We start from the raw sequence: 16,046 nt of genomic DNA on the forward strand, positions 1-16,046 counted from the left end.
CTGCAGAGCTAGTCACTTCCCACGCCCACTACAGTATCTGGAGAAAGAGTGACGATGGCAAATTAACATGAGGACAGGGTCCATCTCATTGGGACAGAGACATCTAGAAAGGGTCGGGTCACCCCCTGCCTTCACTGCACTGTTTCTCTGCCTTGCTGGAGTGGCAGCTGGTGTGACTGATTCAGATACAGACACCTCTGTTGAAGAGGGCAAGGCTGGGGCAGATGAATCCTTCACAAGTATCTTCTCCTTCAGACACAGCTGCCAGCAGTGCACAAAGATAAAAAGTGAACATTCCCACTGCGTCACTGGACCAAATCACCTTCACTCAGTTCATGGCACCCATCCCCAGTTATCCCCACCAAATACACAGGGCAGTCTGACCCCTCCATTTACACCCCCCCCCCCCGGCAGAGCAGGACTCCTCTGGAGCCCCTGGGCAGAGGCCCCTGTGCTGGATGCCACACTCGGCACAAGCCGGAGGTCAGAAAAGGAGCTGAACAAGGTAAAGGAGAGAGGTGATGTGGGGGGTACTTTGAGGACTGGGATGGGTTTTGCTCAGAGAAGCCTGTTCTAACTGGTCAATGCCTTTTCCTCCTCGGACAGTGCCCTGAACCAAGACAAAGCAAATGTCCAACGGCAGCTCCCTCAACGAGTTCCTCCTCCTGGCGTTCACGGACACACAGGAGCTGCAACTCTTGCACTTCTCGCTCTTCCTGGGCATCTACCTGGCTGCCCTCGTGGGCAACAGCCTCATCATCACAGCCGTAGCCTGTGACCACCACCTCCACACCCCCATGTACTTCTTCCTCCTCAACCTCTCTGTTCTGGACCTTGGCTCCATCTCCACCACTGTCCCCAAATCCATGGCCAATTCCCTGAGGGACACCAGGGCCATTTCCTACTCAGGATGTGCTGCGCAGATATTTGTATTTGCCTTTTTCATGTCAGCTGAGTATTGTCTTCTCACTATCATGGCCTTTGACCGCTTTGTTGCCATCTGCAGACCCCTGCACTACAGCACACTCATGAGCAGCAGAGCTTGTGTCAGAATGGCAGCAGCTGCCTGGGCCAGTGGTTTTCTCAATGCTCTCCTGCACACTGGGAACACATTTTCCTTACTGCTCTGCCAAGGCAACACAGTGGACCAGTTCTTCTGTGAAGTCCCCCAGATCCTCAAGCTCTCCTGCTCAGACTCCTACCAAAGGGAAGTTGGCCTTCTTGTGGTTAGTGGCTGTTTATTCATTGGGTGTTTTATTTTCATTGTGCTGTCCTACGTGCAGATCTTCACTATTGTGCTGAGGATCCCCTCTGAGCAGGGACGACACAAAGCCTTTTCCACGTGCCTGCCTCACCTGGCCGTGGTCTCCCTGTTCATCAGCACTGGCATGTTTGCCCACCTGAAGCCCCCCTCCCTCTCCTCCCCAGCTCTGGATCTGGTGGTGGCTGTTCTGTACTCGGTGGTGCCTCCAGCAATGAACCCCCTCATCTACAGCATGAGAAACAAGGAGCTCAAGGACGCACTGAGGAAACTGATTCAGCTGGTACTAGTTCAAGAGCAATAAGCTCCACATCACTCTTCATAAGTGATTTCCCATTCATCTCAGACAACTCTTATGCTTTGGGCATTCTCTTTGTGATAATCATGTTTGTGCAGAAGTGTTTGAATTCATCCCACTTCTCCAGCGACACAAACCCGGTCTATCTTACCCAGAGGCCTTCTGTGAATGTGTCTATCACTGTGTCAGAGCTGGCCTCTCTCTAATAAAAGGGGATTTCCTCAGTGCAGTGCTTGAAGGTTGGGCTCTCCTTCCAAAGCTGGAGCCAAGAATGCGCTCAAGGATTTTCACCTGGGAGAGGGCTATTGCTTTTCCGGGGCTCTCCTTGGTCTCAAGGCGATGAGCTCATAGGTGATGTGTTAGGGAATGAGGCCTGGATTCAGCTCTCACTTGTGGGTGCCCAGTGCTCCTGGAGGTGGTGAATGGTCAAGCAGTATCTCCCATATGACAGGGATGGAGACTGATGCCTGTCCTTCTCAAAGGGAGTGTGGAGCCCCCAGGAGAGCACCGCGCATCTCCAAGGTCACCATGCGCCTAGGGGAGAATGGAGCTTCACAAAATCAGGTGGAGTCACCCAAAGGTAAAGGGCAAAAGCAATGAATGTCCAGGCTAGTGAGAGCTCTGCAATCCTGCAAGAGGCAGTGGGGACCTTGCAGGCAGAGGGAAGGGAGCCTGGAGAGTTGTTCATGTCACCTTCAATGAAAACCATGGGCTGGATCTTGCGACATGCCTGAACACAGCCCGAGCCATTGGAAATGCCCTGTGATTGCTCAGAGTATTGTCCATTGCCACAAACCCCTTGGTAGGGGTTGTCAGGTACAATGATGCTCATCCAGCTGGGTCTGCTTCCCTCTGTGACCTCCATGGCTGGTGTGGAATCACCTTGTTGCCCCGGGGCCCCACAGCCCACTCACTCTGCAGAGCAGCACCACCAGCCTGGGGCCCTGTAGGGAGCACCGGAGAGGGTCTGGGAATGGCTGACCAGGCCGGCATGGACACACTGACCTGGGGAAAGGCTCTCTGGGGAGCAGGGATGTCCCTGGAGAAGAGGAAAGGAGCAGCTGTGTGCTGGCCAGGAGGAATAAATGAGAAGGAGAAATCTGTTTCTAGACAGGTCAACTAAGGGCAGGCTGCTGTGCCCCTGGGGCAGCAGGAGCTGCCAGGGGAGCCCCAGAGCAGGGACTCTTGTGCTGTCCTGGAGAGAGGGGCTGGCACAGGGGTCTGCAGGCAGCCTGGGACTAGGGAGTCTCCTGAACACCAGAAGAAGGGGCACAGAGAGTGTCACTGTGCTCTGCCTCTTTGTGCCACTGGGGCTAGTACCAGCTTGGAGGCTGATGGGGCGGGTGACACACATCTCCCTGATCCCGGGAGCTGCTGTGCCCTTCAGAGGGTCTGGGGCTGTGGAGTGAGTGCCCAGAGCTCTGCAGCACCCTGCGGCGGGCACTGCTGCGGGGCCACCGCCAGCCTGGGCTGCTCTGCTGGGTGTGTTGGGGAGAGGGCAGGGGAGGTGGGGAGAGCTGGGGAGGGTCTGGGCTGGGTTTGGAAAGGTCCTGGGAGAGGAAAACGCCAATGTCAGCTCAGCTGTGTGAAAGGGCAGGGTGAGGACACACATCAGGGGGTTGTGGTGCAGAGCCAGGTCTCATGGAGGGGAACCAAGACATGCCGGGTGCAGAAGAGAGGAGGTCGGTCTGTGCCCTTGGTTGCCAAAGCAGGGGGGTGGTCGGGGGACAGGTCACCGAGGTCTGTCATGGGGACCATGCCAGGGGGACATTTCCCCAACCCTGAATGCACCCTGCCCTGTGCGGTGCCTGTACAGGGGGGACATGGGGCCATGTGCGGGCGCTGGGACGGGGCAAAGATGGAAGCCATGATGTTCCTCACCGTTCCACTGCAAAAGAGAAACTCCCAGGAGAGCTCTCCCAGCCCGGCCCCACGAGCTCTTGTCCCTGCTCCAGCCATGCCAGAGCAGAGCCAAGGACCAAGAAGTCCCTCAGGCAAAGCTGGGCCAGCCTCATGGAGCTGGCCTGAGCACCAGGAGAAGCAGAGCACCCTCCTCCTATGTCCCCGTCCTGCTGGGAGGGTGGCACCAGCACCAGAAAAATGGCCTGTTTCTGCCTGAGGTCAGTGCAGGACTTTTGCATGTGAGGTGAACGTGACAGCTGCTGTGCTGCAGAAACACCGGCCATGACTGCTTGCTGCAGCCCCCACTGCCCCCTGCCCCTGTCCTACCGACCTGATGCTACCCCTGTGCTGCCCCATGTCCCATCCCCTCTCCCCACACCGCAGGAACTGGTGGTGCAGCAGGAGCTGGCACAGTGCACAGGTTCTGCCTGGCCCTCGGCCCTCCCCACCTCCCCCCCCAAACATGACATCCATCTTCAAGAAAGGACAAGGAAGAGGATCTGGGGAATGACCTGCAGGTCCTGGTGGACATCAAGTTGACAAGAAGTCAGCAGGGTGCTCCTGCAGCAAAGATGGCCACCCTTAACTTGGCTTGTATTAGCAAGAGTGCAGGCAGCAGGGTGAGTGCAGTGGGACAGATGAAATATCCTGGCAGCTTCAACCAAAGAGAAGCAAAATAAAAAAAGGGCAGAATTGGCAGAATACCATTCTTGGAGAGAGCGGTATGATCAATGTTGTGCCCAGGTAATGCAAACATTTCAAAACAACCCCACCCCACCCCACCCCACCCCCCAAAAAAAGGCATTTCTGCCAATTGCCAAGTGGCTGGAGCCAGATATGCCCAGAATTGCTCACAGGAGAGAACTCCAGGGGACTTCTGATTTACTCGACCTCTGATAGCACAGCCAGGATTTTGATTTTTACGTGATAGAACATGTTTTTGCTAGTCTAACTTTTTAGTCAAAGCATTAGAAGTCATGCTCAAGCACACCTCTGTGGGGGGCATTGGCTTTTCATTGGCTCCAGTGTCTGCGGGATGAGGCCTGAGTTTGCTCTGAAAGACAAAAGATTAGGACTGAATGTCCTGAGGGTGGCTATAAACTGATGCTTTCTCTGCTCTTCAGTGATCCTTCCTCTGGTCCCACCTCAGTCTACCCTGAACTCTGTTTTTCCCCTTCCGTAATAGATCAGGACTATGGAGAAAGAGCTGAGTCCAGGGAAATGCCACAGTGATAATCTGGGCAGCCTGGGGAGCCCACTGAAAGAGTAAGTATGTGCGTGAGACCTCACAGCACAGGCCTGGAAAAGCCAAGTCACCGTGACCCTCCTGATGTGCCAAGGATCCCAACCCCCGAGCCACGGGGCTGGATACAGCCTCCTCTGCTCATGCCAGGGGCTCCTGACACACCTCACAGAGGAAGATAAATTTCTGTGGGAGAGGTGGAGGAAGAAAGAAGAAATGAATCAAAAGGGGGAATTCAGGCCAGGAGTCCCACCAGGAAACATCTCCAAATACAGGTGGATTTACCCCCTCTCTGGCAAGGCCATTTCTTCCATGACCAGCAGCACCTGGGAGAAGGAGGATGTTTTCCTGACACCCCTGGTGGGAAGTGGGATGGGGGGGCAGCAGGATTTGAGAGACCCCTTCCAGCCAAGGGGGAATTGCTGGGCACTCAAGCAAAGATTTCAGCCTGGCACCTTGAAGTGCTGGGTGGCCAAAGACTACGGGATGCCTCCCATGTGTGGCTCCCAAGGGACCTCAGTCACATCACGGCCACCACTGAAATGACCCCAGAAGCAGATCCCGTAACATCTGGCCTGAATGAGACCTGCAGTATTTCCCTGCCTTTCTCTGGCACCTCCAACTTTCTTGGTAGCTCCTCAGCCCTGGGGAGCAGTCTTGGCTCCTGGAGTGGTGGGGAAGGCACCAGTGACTGCCAGCCCTGCCGCTACACTCAGAATTGTGTTGTGCTGAACTAAACCAAGTCCCCAGGGTGCTGCCTGCAGCCGGCTGGATGGGCACGGGTGGGACCTGGTCCTTCCTGTTCCTCGCAAGCATGTTGTTTGAGGAAGTGCTGGAAGAACAGGCCTGGCGGGATCCTCCTGGCACTGCACTGCCTGGTGCTGGGATAACTCCCTGCACACACTTCCTGGGCCAGGCGCTTGTGGACAAGCAGGCAGCAGTGCTTCTGGGAGTCCATCAGGAGCATGCCCTCTGGGTGGGCAAGGAGACCTCAGGCTCTTGTCACCCTGTTGGGGAGGAGCTGGCTGCTCAGAGGACTGAGGGGAGGAGGGACAGGTCCCACGGCTTGCAAGGTGAAGGTGCTGACACGTGCCTGGGGCCAGGGCCCTGCTACCTCATAGGCCCTCTGCCAGCTCCTGGGAATCCACTGCAGAAGCAATCAAATCCTGGGAAAAAACCTTCCCTACGTTCCTGGGAGTCAATGACAGGGTCACGTCTGTGTGAGAACATGACCAGGAGCAGGGACATGGCTGGGGTTTGTGCTTGGGAGGTCACTGTTGCCTGAGCACCTGATAGGCCAGCAGGAGACACATGGCTTAGATCCATATCGTGAGGTCACTTCTCTCTCTGAAGCTGATTGGCCTACAGCAGACTCTTGGATCATGTCGCTTCTTTTCATGTCTCCTCTGTGCCTGCTGCTCAGAGGCCAGGAAGAGGCTTGTGGCTTCAATGCTAAGCGTGAGCTCATTTTTGCATCAGCACCTGATATGCCAGAAGCAGGCAGAAGACTGAAGTTTGTGCTGGTGAGGTCACTTCTGCCTGAGTGCTGATAGGGCAGCAGTGGGCACATGGCTTCGATTCTGGCTGTGAGATCACTTATTTCCCTGGAGCTGACAGGCCAACAGGAGGCTCTTGGCTCATGTAGGTTCTTGTGATGTCACCTCAGTCCCTGGTGGTGATAGGCCAGAAACAGGCACATGGCTTGGATGTTCATTGTGAGGTCACTGCTGCCTGAGGACCTGATAGGCCAAAAGTGGGGACATGGCTCTGATGCTGACTGTGAGGTCACTTCCTTCTCTGTAAATTATAGGTCATCAGCAGGCTCTTGGTTGCTGTTGATTCATGTAAGGCCACCTCAGTCTCTACTGCTGATGATCCAGAAGCAGGTTGATGGCCTCCATGTAGGCTGTGAGGTCACTTCTGCCTGAGTCCCTGATAGGCCAGCAGCAGGAGTGGCATCAGCAAAGCAGTTGTAAGGTCACGTCAGCCTGAGCAGCTGAGCAGCACCAACAGGGCTGTGAAATGGCTGGTGAGGCCACTTCTGTCTCTGGAGATGACAGGTCAGAAATGTGGTGGCCTTGCCGGGCCGTTCCCTGCCGGGCTGGGGCTCTCCAGGGAGGCCTGAGCCGCCCCCAGGCTGCGCTGGGCAGGGGGCTTGTGCCAGGCTCCCGCTGCCGTGGATCCAGCAGGGTGCCGGAGTCCACTGAATGGACTCATCACCGAGTTCATGCAAGCAGGGATTTGGTTGGCTTCTCTGGGTTTTTTTGGACACTGAAAGAAGGAGACTGCTGTTGCATTTAGAAAGAAACACTTATCAGCTGGTAGAAATGAACCGTGCACAGCACAGAGCTACGGAACCACAGTTCCTGTGGTTGTGTGGGGAGTCTGTTGTTCTACACAAGTGCTCTGTCATGAAATATATATATATAATAAATACACATATACACACATATATGTGGATATATGTATATACGTATATAGATTCTATATATCATTAGGTGTCTAGGAACTACAGAAGGCATTCCTGATCATCATCTTTTTTTTTTTTCCTTTTGAGAATAGGTGTTTTCACCTATACTGGAGAAATACACTGAGCCACATCTGGATGTTCAGGAGAGCTTTGCAGAGGCTTGTATAGTCTCCTGTGCTGTGTGGTAGGACGAAGACTTAAGAACATAGCGTGTTCCCATTAAATCACCAAATGCAGGAGGATGCATTTCAGCTCTACTTTGGAAGCTGCACTAGTGCAAGTGAGGCATATGGGCTCTTCAGGGAAGTTAACAAACGTCTCTTGTCTTTCAGATGGTATAAATCATTTTTAACAGAAGATGCAGTGTGTAGTGATGAAGAATCACCTTCAGGGTGCTGAGGCTGAATTGTCACATCAAATGCCTATTAGACAAGAGGAACCATTCTTTAACTGCCACAGATAATATCTGTGTCCTTTGGCTTCAAACTGCTGGGTCCTTCTAAACAGCCTTGGCTGTTGTAAGAGTGAGGGGAGGGAGAGGAGAGAGTAAAGAAGAGTTTGTCGGGGAGGGAGGGTTATAGCAATACATGGAAGAAGCAAGCATGAAGCTGAAACTCGGTACTAGAGTTCCAATAAAGCACGTTGTTATTACTGATCAAGTTCAAGGACCGAGCCTGCACCAAAAAGATCCACAGGCTCATAGTCATGTTGATTTGAAACACAGCATTCCTTAAGTGACTCAAAACCAAGGCAATGTGTTGTCCATCATTTTAGGTTAAAAAAAAAAAAAATTATGTGATGGTTGCCTCTGTGGTCATCTACCAATAATGTCTAGTCAGTGCCCACATTTGCTGCCAGCACTTTCTCCTGGGGACCAGAACTGCCTGAGTGTTGATCATCTGATCAGACGCACAGAGAAATGCATCCTGGGAAAGGATGCTTGACGCTTGGTTCGTGGGGTGGAGGCTTGTCTGCTTATGTGCTTGAGGTACCACCTGCAGGCCATGGCCTTTGATCTTCCCCAGCAAGGAACCTGGTCAGAAGGAGCCTCTGGAAATGAGACAGCAGCTGTGAGCTGGGGAGCTCTTCAGACAGGCGGGAGGTTGTCACCTCTTATAAAATGAACTTTGAAATTATGACTCGTAACCAGGCTCCTTTGACAGTGCCTGCCCTCAGCTTTCCTGCCTGCGTGGTGCTGCTGGTGCTCCAGACTGACTTGGACACCAGGATCCGGGAAGCCCAAAGGACAGCACCAACTATCATTTATATTCCACATGTCTGTGTATGGTGGAAGAATATTGGAGTCTCATTGAAAGCTACATTTACTACACTATTACAGAACGGTCCAGCATGGGCACCAGTTTTGCAGCTTGCAACACCAGCTGTATGCCATGCAAACCTCCCCAAAAAGCTCTTCCTATCAGTAGTTCTCCTTTTTCAGTTTTCTATTCAGTTCTGTATCCTTGAAGCACCTCAGTGCTGTGCTTTCCCAAGCAAATGGATACCGTCATCACAAGAGTACCCTACCTGAACCTTCTAGAATTTGCTGTGGCAGAAAGCAACACGGAAAATGTTTGTCCAAAAGGTTTTCTGAGTCAAGAGATTCACTCAGACCCAGCCACCCCCCCATTCCCACGCACAGGCTTTTCAGACAGATGAATAATTTTGCCTGAGAGAATAATTCTGGCAATTCTGAGATAGTTATTTGTATCCTGAGTCAAGTGTATGCAACGTTTGTAATGTAAGAGGCAATCAAGATCTGTTTGCCACTAGCATCCCTTCTGACAGTCTGCCATTGCAAAAAATAGGGGTTACAGCATTCGTAATAGTAATGGATTTAGCATTTCAATGCCTTAACTACAATATCAGGTCTTTCTTCATAAGGGACAAATCTTGACAAACGAGGAGGCTAAATTCCATCATGCTTCAGCAACTTTGGGAAGACAACTACACTGATTTCCATCAGCGGACTTCAGTAGGAGTACGTCCTCCACTTTCTAGACTTTTTTGTTTGTTTGTTTGTTCCCCCCCCCTCTGGACTCCTGACTATAGGCACAATGGCCTGGGAGATCTTGTTGGTGAAGATGAAAGCCGAGAAGGCCCTGAGCTCCTCCGACCTATCTGCATCTGCTGTTACTAGATTCCCTGCCCAATCTAGCAGTGAGACCACATTTTCCTTTTTGTTCTTTTACTGCAACTGAAGCAGTAGTAGCTCTTCTTCATGCTCTTGACATCTCCTGCAAGTGTCTACCCTTGGGGAGCTTTGGCTTCCCAAACATCATCCCTGCTTTGCTGGACAATGGTTCTGAATTTCTCCATTGCAGCCTCTCCCTCCTCCTGCTTCCTCCATGCTACCTTATTGCTCAGGCTGCGCTCCCATGAAGCCAAGCCGATCTCCTGAGACATCTGCAAGTTTTACTGAGTATTGGGATGGACCATCCTTCTGCTTGGCAGGTCTGTCCTTAAAGACTTGCTGGCTTTCTGGAGCTCCTGGGCCCTTCAGAGCTGCCTTCTATGGGATCCCCCAACAGTCCCCTCAACAGGCCCAAGTCTGCTCCTCTGAACTCCAGGGTCTGTGCTCCGCTACTATCCTTCCTCACTCCGCTCAGGATCTGGGACTCCACTTCTCATGATCACTATAGGAAAGTATGACACTGACTCTCCCACCACTGATCAGTTCCTCCTTGTTTGAAACTTCCAGACACAAGAAAGCATCATGAGTACTGGCCCATCAGGCAGCTGTGCTAAGAAGTTGTCCCTGATGCCCTCCAGAAGCCTCCTGGCCTGCTTGCACTCTGCTGTTTGCCCTTCCAGTTCATGTCAGAGGGATTAAAGTCCCCCCAACAAGAACCAGGGCCTGTGATCCACAGACTTGTTCAGGTTGCTTAAAGGAGACTGCATCCACCTCCCTACCCTCGTTAGGTGGTCTGTAGCTCCCACCATGATGTCACCCCTACTGTGATGCTCACCCACAAGCACTCACCCAAACCCTTGCTTCTCCCATGGAAGAGCTCCACACATCCGAGGTGCCCCTTCACACAAAAGGTATCCTCCCTCCTCCTCTTCTCTGACAGTCTCTCCTGAAGACATTGTACCCCACAAGCATTGCCCTCCAGTCATGTGAGCGATCCCAACACATCTCAGTCATTCCAATGATGTTTCACAACTGTGAAAGCTTGTACATCTCCATCTGCTCCTGTCTCTCCCCCAGGCTGCATGCATTTGCATATATTAGGGTTGCAGAGCATCAGCTGTGGCACAGAGAGCAGACTGGTTGTGGTGAAACCTGTTACCAAGAGCCAAAGACACTGTGTGTGCAATGGCCCCATCTCAGAGCAGAGCCATGCTGGCCTAGATATCAGGTGGCAATGTAATGGTGGAATGAGGTTCCCACTGAGAGGGCAAACCCTGCAGTACCCAAGGCCGGGGAGAAACAGAGCTGAGCGGTGCCAAAATGGCAGGAGAGGGCTGGCTGCCTGAGCTGACTCTGCAGCAGGTTTGTGCCCTGTGACAGAGGTGAAGCGATCTCCAGGAAGGACAAGGTGCCCCTGAAGAAGTCCCTGGGCCTGGACAGCCTGCAATTTAAGCCACCCTGAGGTCATCATTAGCCCATTCCCTGTTCATATGATCTGGGGTTGAGAAGAGTTTCTAGGGGAGGAGAGCAAGATGGGTTTTAGTGTGCAGAGACTAGAGTAGAGACCTTGGTGTGCTGTGTGGCCTGTTTATGAAGCACGATCCAATGCAGACAGTACAAACTTTGCCTGAAGGCAGTGGCGGGATCCACTTGTTTGGGCACAGGTGGGAAACCTGGGTTGCCCTGGGGCACTTGACCAGCACCCACTACAAAGGGGCATGGTTCTCCTAGAGGTCCCATGTTCTGTCTGCTAGAAACATGTGGATGTCCTGGACACACCAGGCATCTGACAGGGCCCTGCAGGCCTATTTCTATGTCACTGAATCAAGTGCCAGCACTGAATGACATCAGCTGTTTGCAATATTGAGATCTGCATGTGCCTCAGCTTCCTAGTGAGTGGAGCTCTGGTAGCAGTTGGCATCTAGTATCATTGCAGGTGGCCAAAGAAATTCTCCACCTGGCCCCCAACTCATGCTCTGGAAGGATGTGGGTCTCACAGTTGCTCCATTAGAGCAAGCAGACACTGGCACATGCCTTGGACCACCTCTGTGTCTCGCAATGTCACCAGGTGTGTGAGCAACTGACTCCCACCCTCAATCTCCAGTGATTATACTGGGAGCATAGACCAAGATCTTGTATGCAGGCATCCCTGCTGTGTTCACTTCTGCCTGGGCAAGGGGTATGCCACCTCCTGTGTGCTTTTTGTGGAGCTCACAGGAAGGATCTGAATCCTGTGTCAGCCCAGGGCCTTCTAAAGTACCCTTAGAAGCGTAGCTGACACATCTGAATCAACATGGGACAATGAGCTCTGTTCTTGTCCCCATCTAGGTGTCCTGCCTAGCTAAGAGATGGGAACAGGGGCTTCCTGAGTGGGACATTTCCACCTCTTATAGATAACCATCCTCTGATGAGATAAATTGCAATGCTGGAATCAGTCTTCCTTCAGTGCTTAGAGAGGGACCATCAGTGATTATTTTAGTTTATTGGAGTGAACATTTCCCAGGAGGAGGGAGCACAAGGGACAGAGAAAGTCACGCCTTCAGCTACGCCTCTGCTCCTGAGTGGGGCCAGGCTCTTCGGACAGAGGGAACTCATGGCAAACTGGCAGCACTGCCCAGAGACTGCTGTGTGGAGGAGCAGCTCCCCTGCAAAGAGCAGCAGGGCTCCGGGCACTGCCTGCTGCTGCTGACATGAGAGGAGACAAGACAGTGAGAAGTGCAAGGCAGTGTGGAGTGGGAGGAGAGATGAGAGCTCCTTGTGGGAGAAATCTTCATAGCCCCTGACACAGTAAGTCTCTGGATGTAGGGCAATGCTACTGAGGTTCCTGCAGGGGTCTTCTGAACCCATCCCATCCCATCACCGATAGGACTTTTAGCTTCTCTCTCCTGGCTTCTCCAGTGCAGAGGAGGGGGAGGTGCTTCAGAGCAGGGATTCTCTACCATATCATCTCAGGGACAGGGCATCCTATTACCTTCTGCCAAGGAAGCTGCAGGGGTGTGAAGCTGGGGTTTGCACACAGGTCTGCCCAGGGCTGTAATTCGGAGCAGTGATTCTGCGCCCCAGGGTGCTGCATTCCTAACTAAGTGACTCAGTCGCCTGCGAGGGTCAGCACTCAGCCTGCCCGGGGAGCTCCCCATGGCACTGCGGGGAGAAACTCTGGGTGGGAGGAGAGAGCCTGTCAGGGCAGGTTGAGTGTGCTGTGGAGAGGGTACTGTGTGGGTCAGGGCTGCTCATAGCTCTAGCTCATGCACAGGACATTTCCAAGGGGACTTTTCAAAAGGAAAGTGAAGGCAGGGATTTCCTGAAAGAGAAACCAATTTCCTGAGATGGTGCTTTACATTTCCTACCACCTGGCAAGAGGAAAATGAAAGGGAGCTGTCAGGCTTGGACAACAGACTGAGACTCAGTAACAGTTTCCAGGAGCAGACAACGTGTCTGCTAGGAACTTCTGAAAGTCCCTCCAGCCACCCCTTAGTCTACAGAGAGCACCAGCTTCCCCTTTGCTGGCCTCATCTGGGTTTGTCTGACCTGCTCCTTAGCACCTGCAAACACGGGGATGGCCCTGGGCAGTGTCCTGCTGCTGGGAGGTTTCTGCAGGGCAGATCTGAGCTCCCTGAGGGAGGTGTCAGCACTGCAGGGCCTGACCATGACTTGCTCAACTCCATCCACCCATAATGTTTCTGATTGCACTTCCCTCTCATTGCCTGCCCATCTCCGCTGCCTGGAGCTGTCCCTGCTGGCAGCTCTTTCTCTGTCCCAATGTCTTTTCCTGCTCAGTGCCCACAGACCCCCTCCCACCCTCCGTGTGCTTGTTTCTGCCCTCCACAAAACTCCCACAGGCAGGGCCCTGTCCAGGGGCATCTCTGTGATTGCACGGAGGAGGTCAGGCAAACCCTCACGAGGCCAAGAAGGTGATGGTGGTGCTGTCTGTAGGCTGAGGTGGGGATGAAGGGACTTGCTGAGGTTTCTCTCAGACCTTCTGGGGGTGTTCAGCTGCAGTTAAGACACCGGCCCTGTGTGTCCTGCATGGTGTTCCCTTCCTGGCAGTGAGAAGCCCCAATCCCCTTACAACCTCTGAGGCTCCTGGCAATGCATTTCATCACGTTGGGGAATGAGCTGACTCTCCTTTTAGGAGAGTTCATCTTTAGGACCCTTGACTGCTTCTCGGGGCTGTGCTGTCAAGCTGCAAGCTGCCCTCCGGAAAAGCACAGCTTCCCTGGAGCATTTCTGTAAGATCTGAGAGTCCTTGGTCTGGTCATGTGAGTCAGAAACCTTGTCACACTCTTCATCACTCTCTCCGTCTCGGGGCTGAGAGCATAGAATTTGGAAATCTTCACTGTGAATCTGAACTCCTCCGCTCCCAGCTCAGTCCCGTGTCCAGTTTCTTTCTTAGAGGAATTTGCGAATTTGGTTGTCCTTCCTCTGAGTGAGGTGTAAGTTCAGGGCAGTGAGGGGCAAGACTCATGGACAGACCAGGTCCCATGACCCTATTCAAAGTCACAGCGAGTCCTTTTTTCCTCTTGGGATGCACAAGGGCTCGTGCTGAGAGCAATTGAAATGCCAAAGATTTCTACCCTGTCCAAGAATGCTCCCACGATGAGAAAGAGGCATCTAAAATACATATATACATATATATGTGTGTGTGTGTGTGTGTGTGTGTGTGTGTACACCACCATATATATATGTGTATTTATAATACATATATATATATCTCTGTGTGTGTGTATATATACACACATATATACATATACATATATATATATATATGTATCCTCAAACTCCTCCAGCGATCATTTTGCAGAGAAAAAGGGGTTTCGAAATGTTGAACAGCCCTTCCACATAACTCGGTGGACATAATCTGCTGCGGGATGTGTGCATCAGAGCTAGTCACTTCCCATTCTCTCTGCAGTGCCTGCAGGAAGGGTGCAGATGGTAAACTGACATAAGGGTAGGGTCTATCCCATTGGGAGAGAGACATCTAGAAAGGGTCAGGTCACCCCCTGCCTTCACTTGACTGTTTCTCTGCCTTGCTGGAGTGGCAGCTGGTGTGGCTGATTCAGATACAGACTCCTCTGTTGAAGAGGGCAAGGCTGGGGCAGATGAATCCCTCACAAGGGTCTTCTCCTTCAGACACGGCTGCCACGAGAGCTGTATTCAGCTCTCATCATGGGAAACAGAGAAACTTCCCACTGGTACCTGGACCAAGTCCCCTGCTCCCAGCTCCCAGCGCCCATCCCCAGGTATCCCACCACATTGCAGGGTCATTTTGACACCTCCATTTACACCCCCCAGGAGAGCAGGACTTGACTCCTCTGGAGCCCATGGGCAGAGGTCCCTGCTCCGCATGGCACCCTCAGCCAGTGTAAAGAGAGCTACAGAAAGGGAGCTGAGTGAAGGTAAAGGGCAGAGGAAAGGTGGGGGTTTCTGTGAGACACAGAGTGGGTTTCGCTCAGGGAAGCCTGCTCTAACTTGCCACTGTCTTTTCCTCCTTGGACAGTCCACAAAGCCCCGAGGAAGCAAATGTCCAACAGCAGTTCCCTCAACGAGTTCCTCCTCCTGGCATTTGCGGACACAAGGGAGCTGCAGCTCTTGCACTTCTTGCTCTTCCTGGGCATCTACCTGGCTGCCCTCCTGGGCAACGGCCTCATCATCACAGCTGTAGCCTGCGACCACTGCCTCCACACCCCCATGTACTTCTTCCTCCTCAACCTCTCTGTTCTGGACCTTGGCAACATCTCCACGACTGTCCCCAAATCCATGGCCAATTCCCTTTGGGACACCAAAGCCATTTCCTACTCAGGATGTGCTGCCCAGGTCTTTTTCTCCTTTTTTTCATTTGCAGTAGAGTTTTATCTCCTCACTGTCATGGCCTATGACCGCTATGTTGCCATCTGCAGACCCCTGCACTATGGGACCCTCATGAGCAGCAGAGCTTGTGTCAAAATGGCAGCAGCTGCCTGGGCCAGTGGTTTTCTCAATGCTGTGCTGCACACTGCTAACACATTTTCAATACCACTCTGCCAAGGCAACACAGTGGACCAGTTCTTCTGTGAAGTTCCCCAGATCCTCAAGCTCTCCTGCTCAGACTCCTACCTCACAGAAGTTGGGCTTATTGTGGTTGGTGCCTGTTTAGGCTTTGGGTGTTTTGTTTTCATTGTGCTGTCCTACGTGCAGATCTTCACTGCTGTGCTGAGGATCCCCTCTGAGCAGGGACGACACAAAGCCTTTTCCACGTGCCTCCCTCACTTGGCCGTGGTCTCCCTGTTTATTAGCACTGCAGTTTTTGCCTACCTGAAGCCCCCCTCCATCTCCTCCCCAGCTCTCGATCTCGTGCTGGCCATGCTGTACGCGGTGCTGCCTCCAGCAGTAAACCCTCTCATCTACAGCATGAGGAACAAGGAGCTTAAGGAGGCACTGAAGAAACTGGTTCAGTTGGTGCTGTTTCAGCAGCAATAAGCTGCCCATCTCTCCTCACAAGTGATTTCCAAGCCATTTCAGGGAACATTTCCGGTTGGGGCATTCTATCTGTGATAAGCGTGTTTGTACACAAGTGTCTGAATTCATCTCTCTTCTCCAGAGGCACAAACCCCGTCTGTCTGACCCAGAGGCTTTGTGTAAATCTGCTGACCACTGTGTCAGAGCTGGCCTCCCTTGCAGCATCTCTGTAATAAAAGGAGATCTCCTCAGCACAGTGCCTGAAGTTTGGGCTCTTCTTCCCAAGCTGGAGCCAAGAATTTG

At 52.6% G+C, this 16,046-nt stretch overlaps 2 protein-coding genes across 2 annotated transcripts; both read left to right on the top strand.

Moving 5' to 3' along the window:
* The first annotated feature begins 629 nt into the window (after positions 1-629).
* LOC136993040 (olfactory receptor 14C36-like) lies at positions 630-1,565 on the top strand. The gene has a single exon (XM_067303058.1). The coding sequence runs from the start codon at positions 630-632 to the stop codon at positions 1,563-1,565; it is 936 nt and encodes a 311-aa protein (XP_067159159.1).
* A 13,263-nt stretch (positions 1,566-14,828) lies between these two features.
* Positions 14,829-15,764, top strand: LOC136993140 (olfactory receptor 14C36-like). Its single transcript, XM_067303151.1, has one exon. It carries the CDS (start codon positions 14,829-14,831, stop codon positions 15,762-15,764), a length of 936 nt encoding a protein of 311 aa, XP_067159252.1.
* Positions 15,765-16,046: the final 282 nt, after the last annotated feature.

This window comes from Apteryx mantelli, chromosome 11 (genome assembly GCF_036417845.1).
Source record: "Apteryx mantelli isolate bAptMan1 chromosome 11, bAptMan1.hap1, whole genome shotgun sequence".
Taxonomy (NCBI): Eukaryota; Metazoa; Chordata; class Aves; order Apterygiformes; family Apterygidae; genus Apteryx; species Apteryx mantelli.

What these genes read in the sequence shown, in the direction of transcription:
- LOC136993040 (XM_067303058.1), top strand. Translation starts at nt 630, where the DNA reads ATGTCCAACGGCAGCTCCCTCAACGAGTTCCTCCTCCTGGCGTTCACG.
- LOC136993140 (XM_067303151.1), top strand. Translation starts at nt 14,829, where the DNA reads ATGTCCAACAGCAGTTCCCTCAACGAGTTCCTCCTCCTGGCATTTGCG.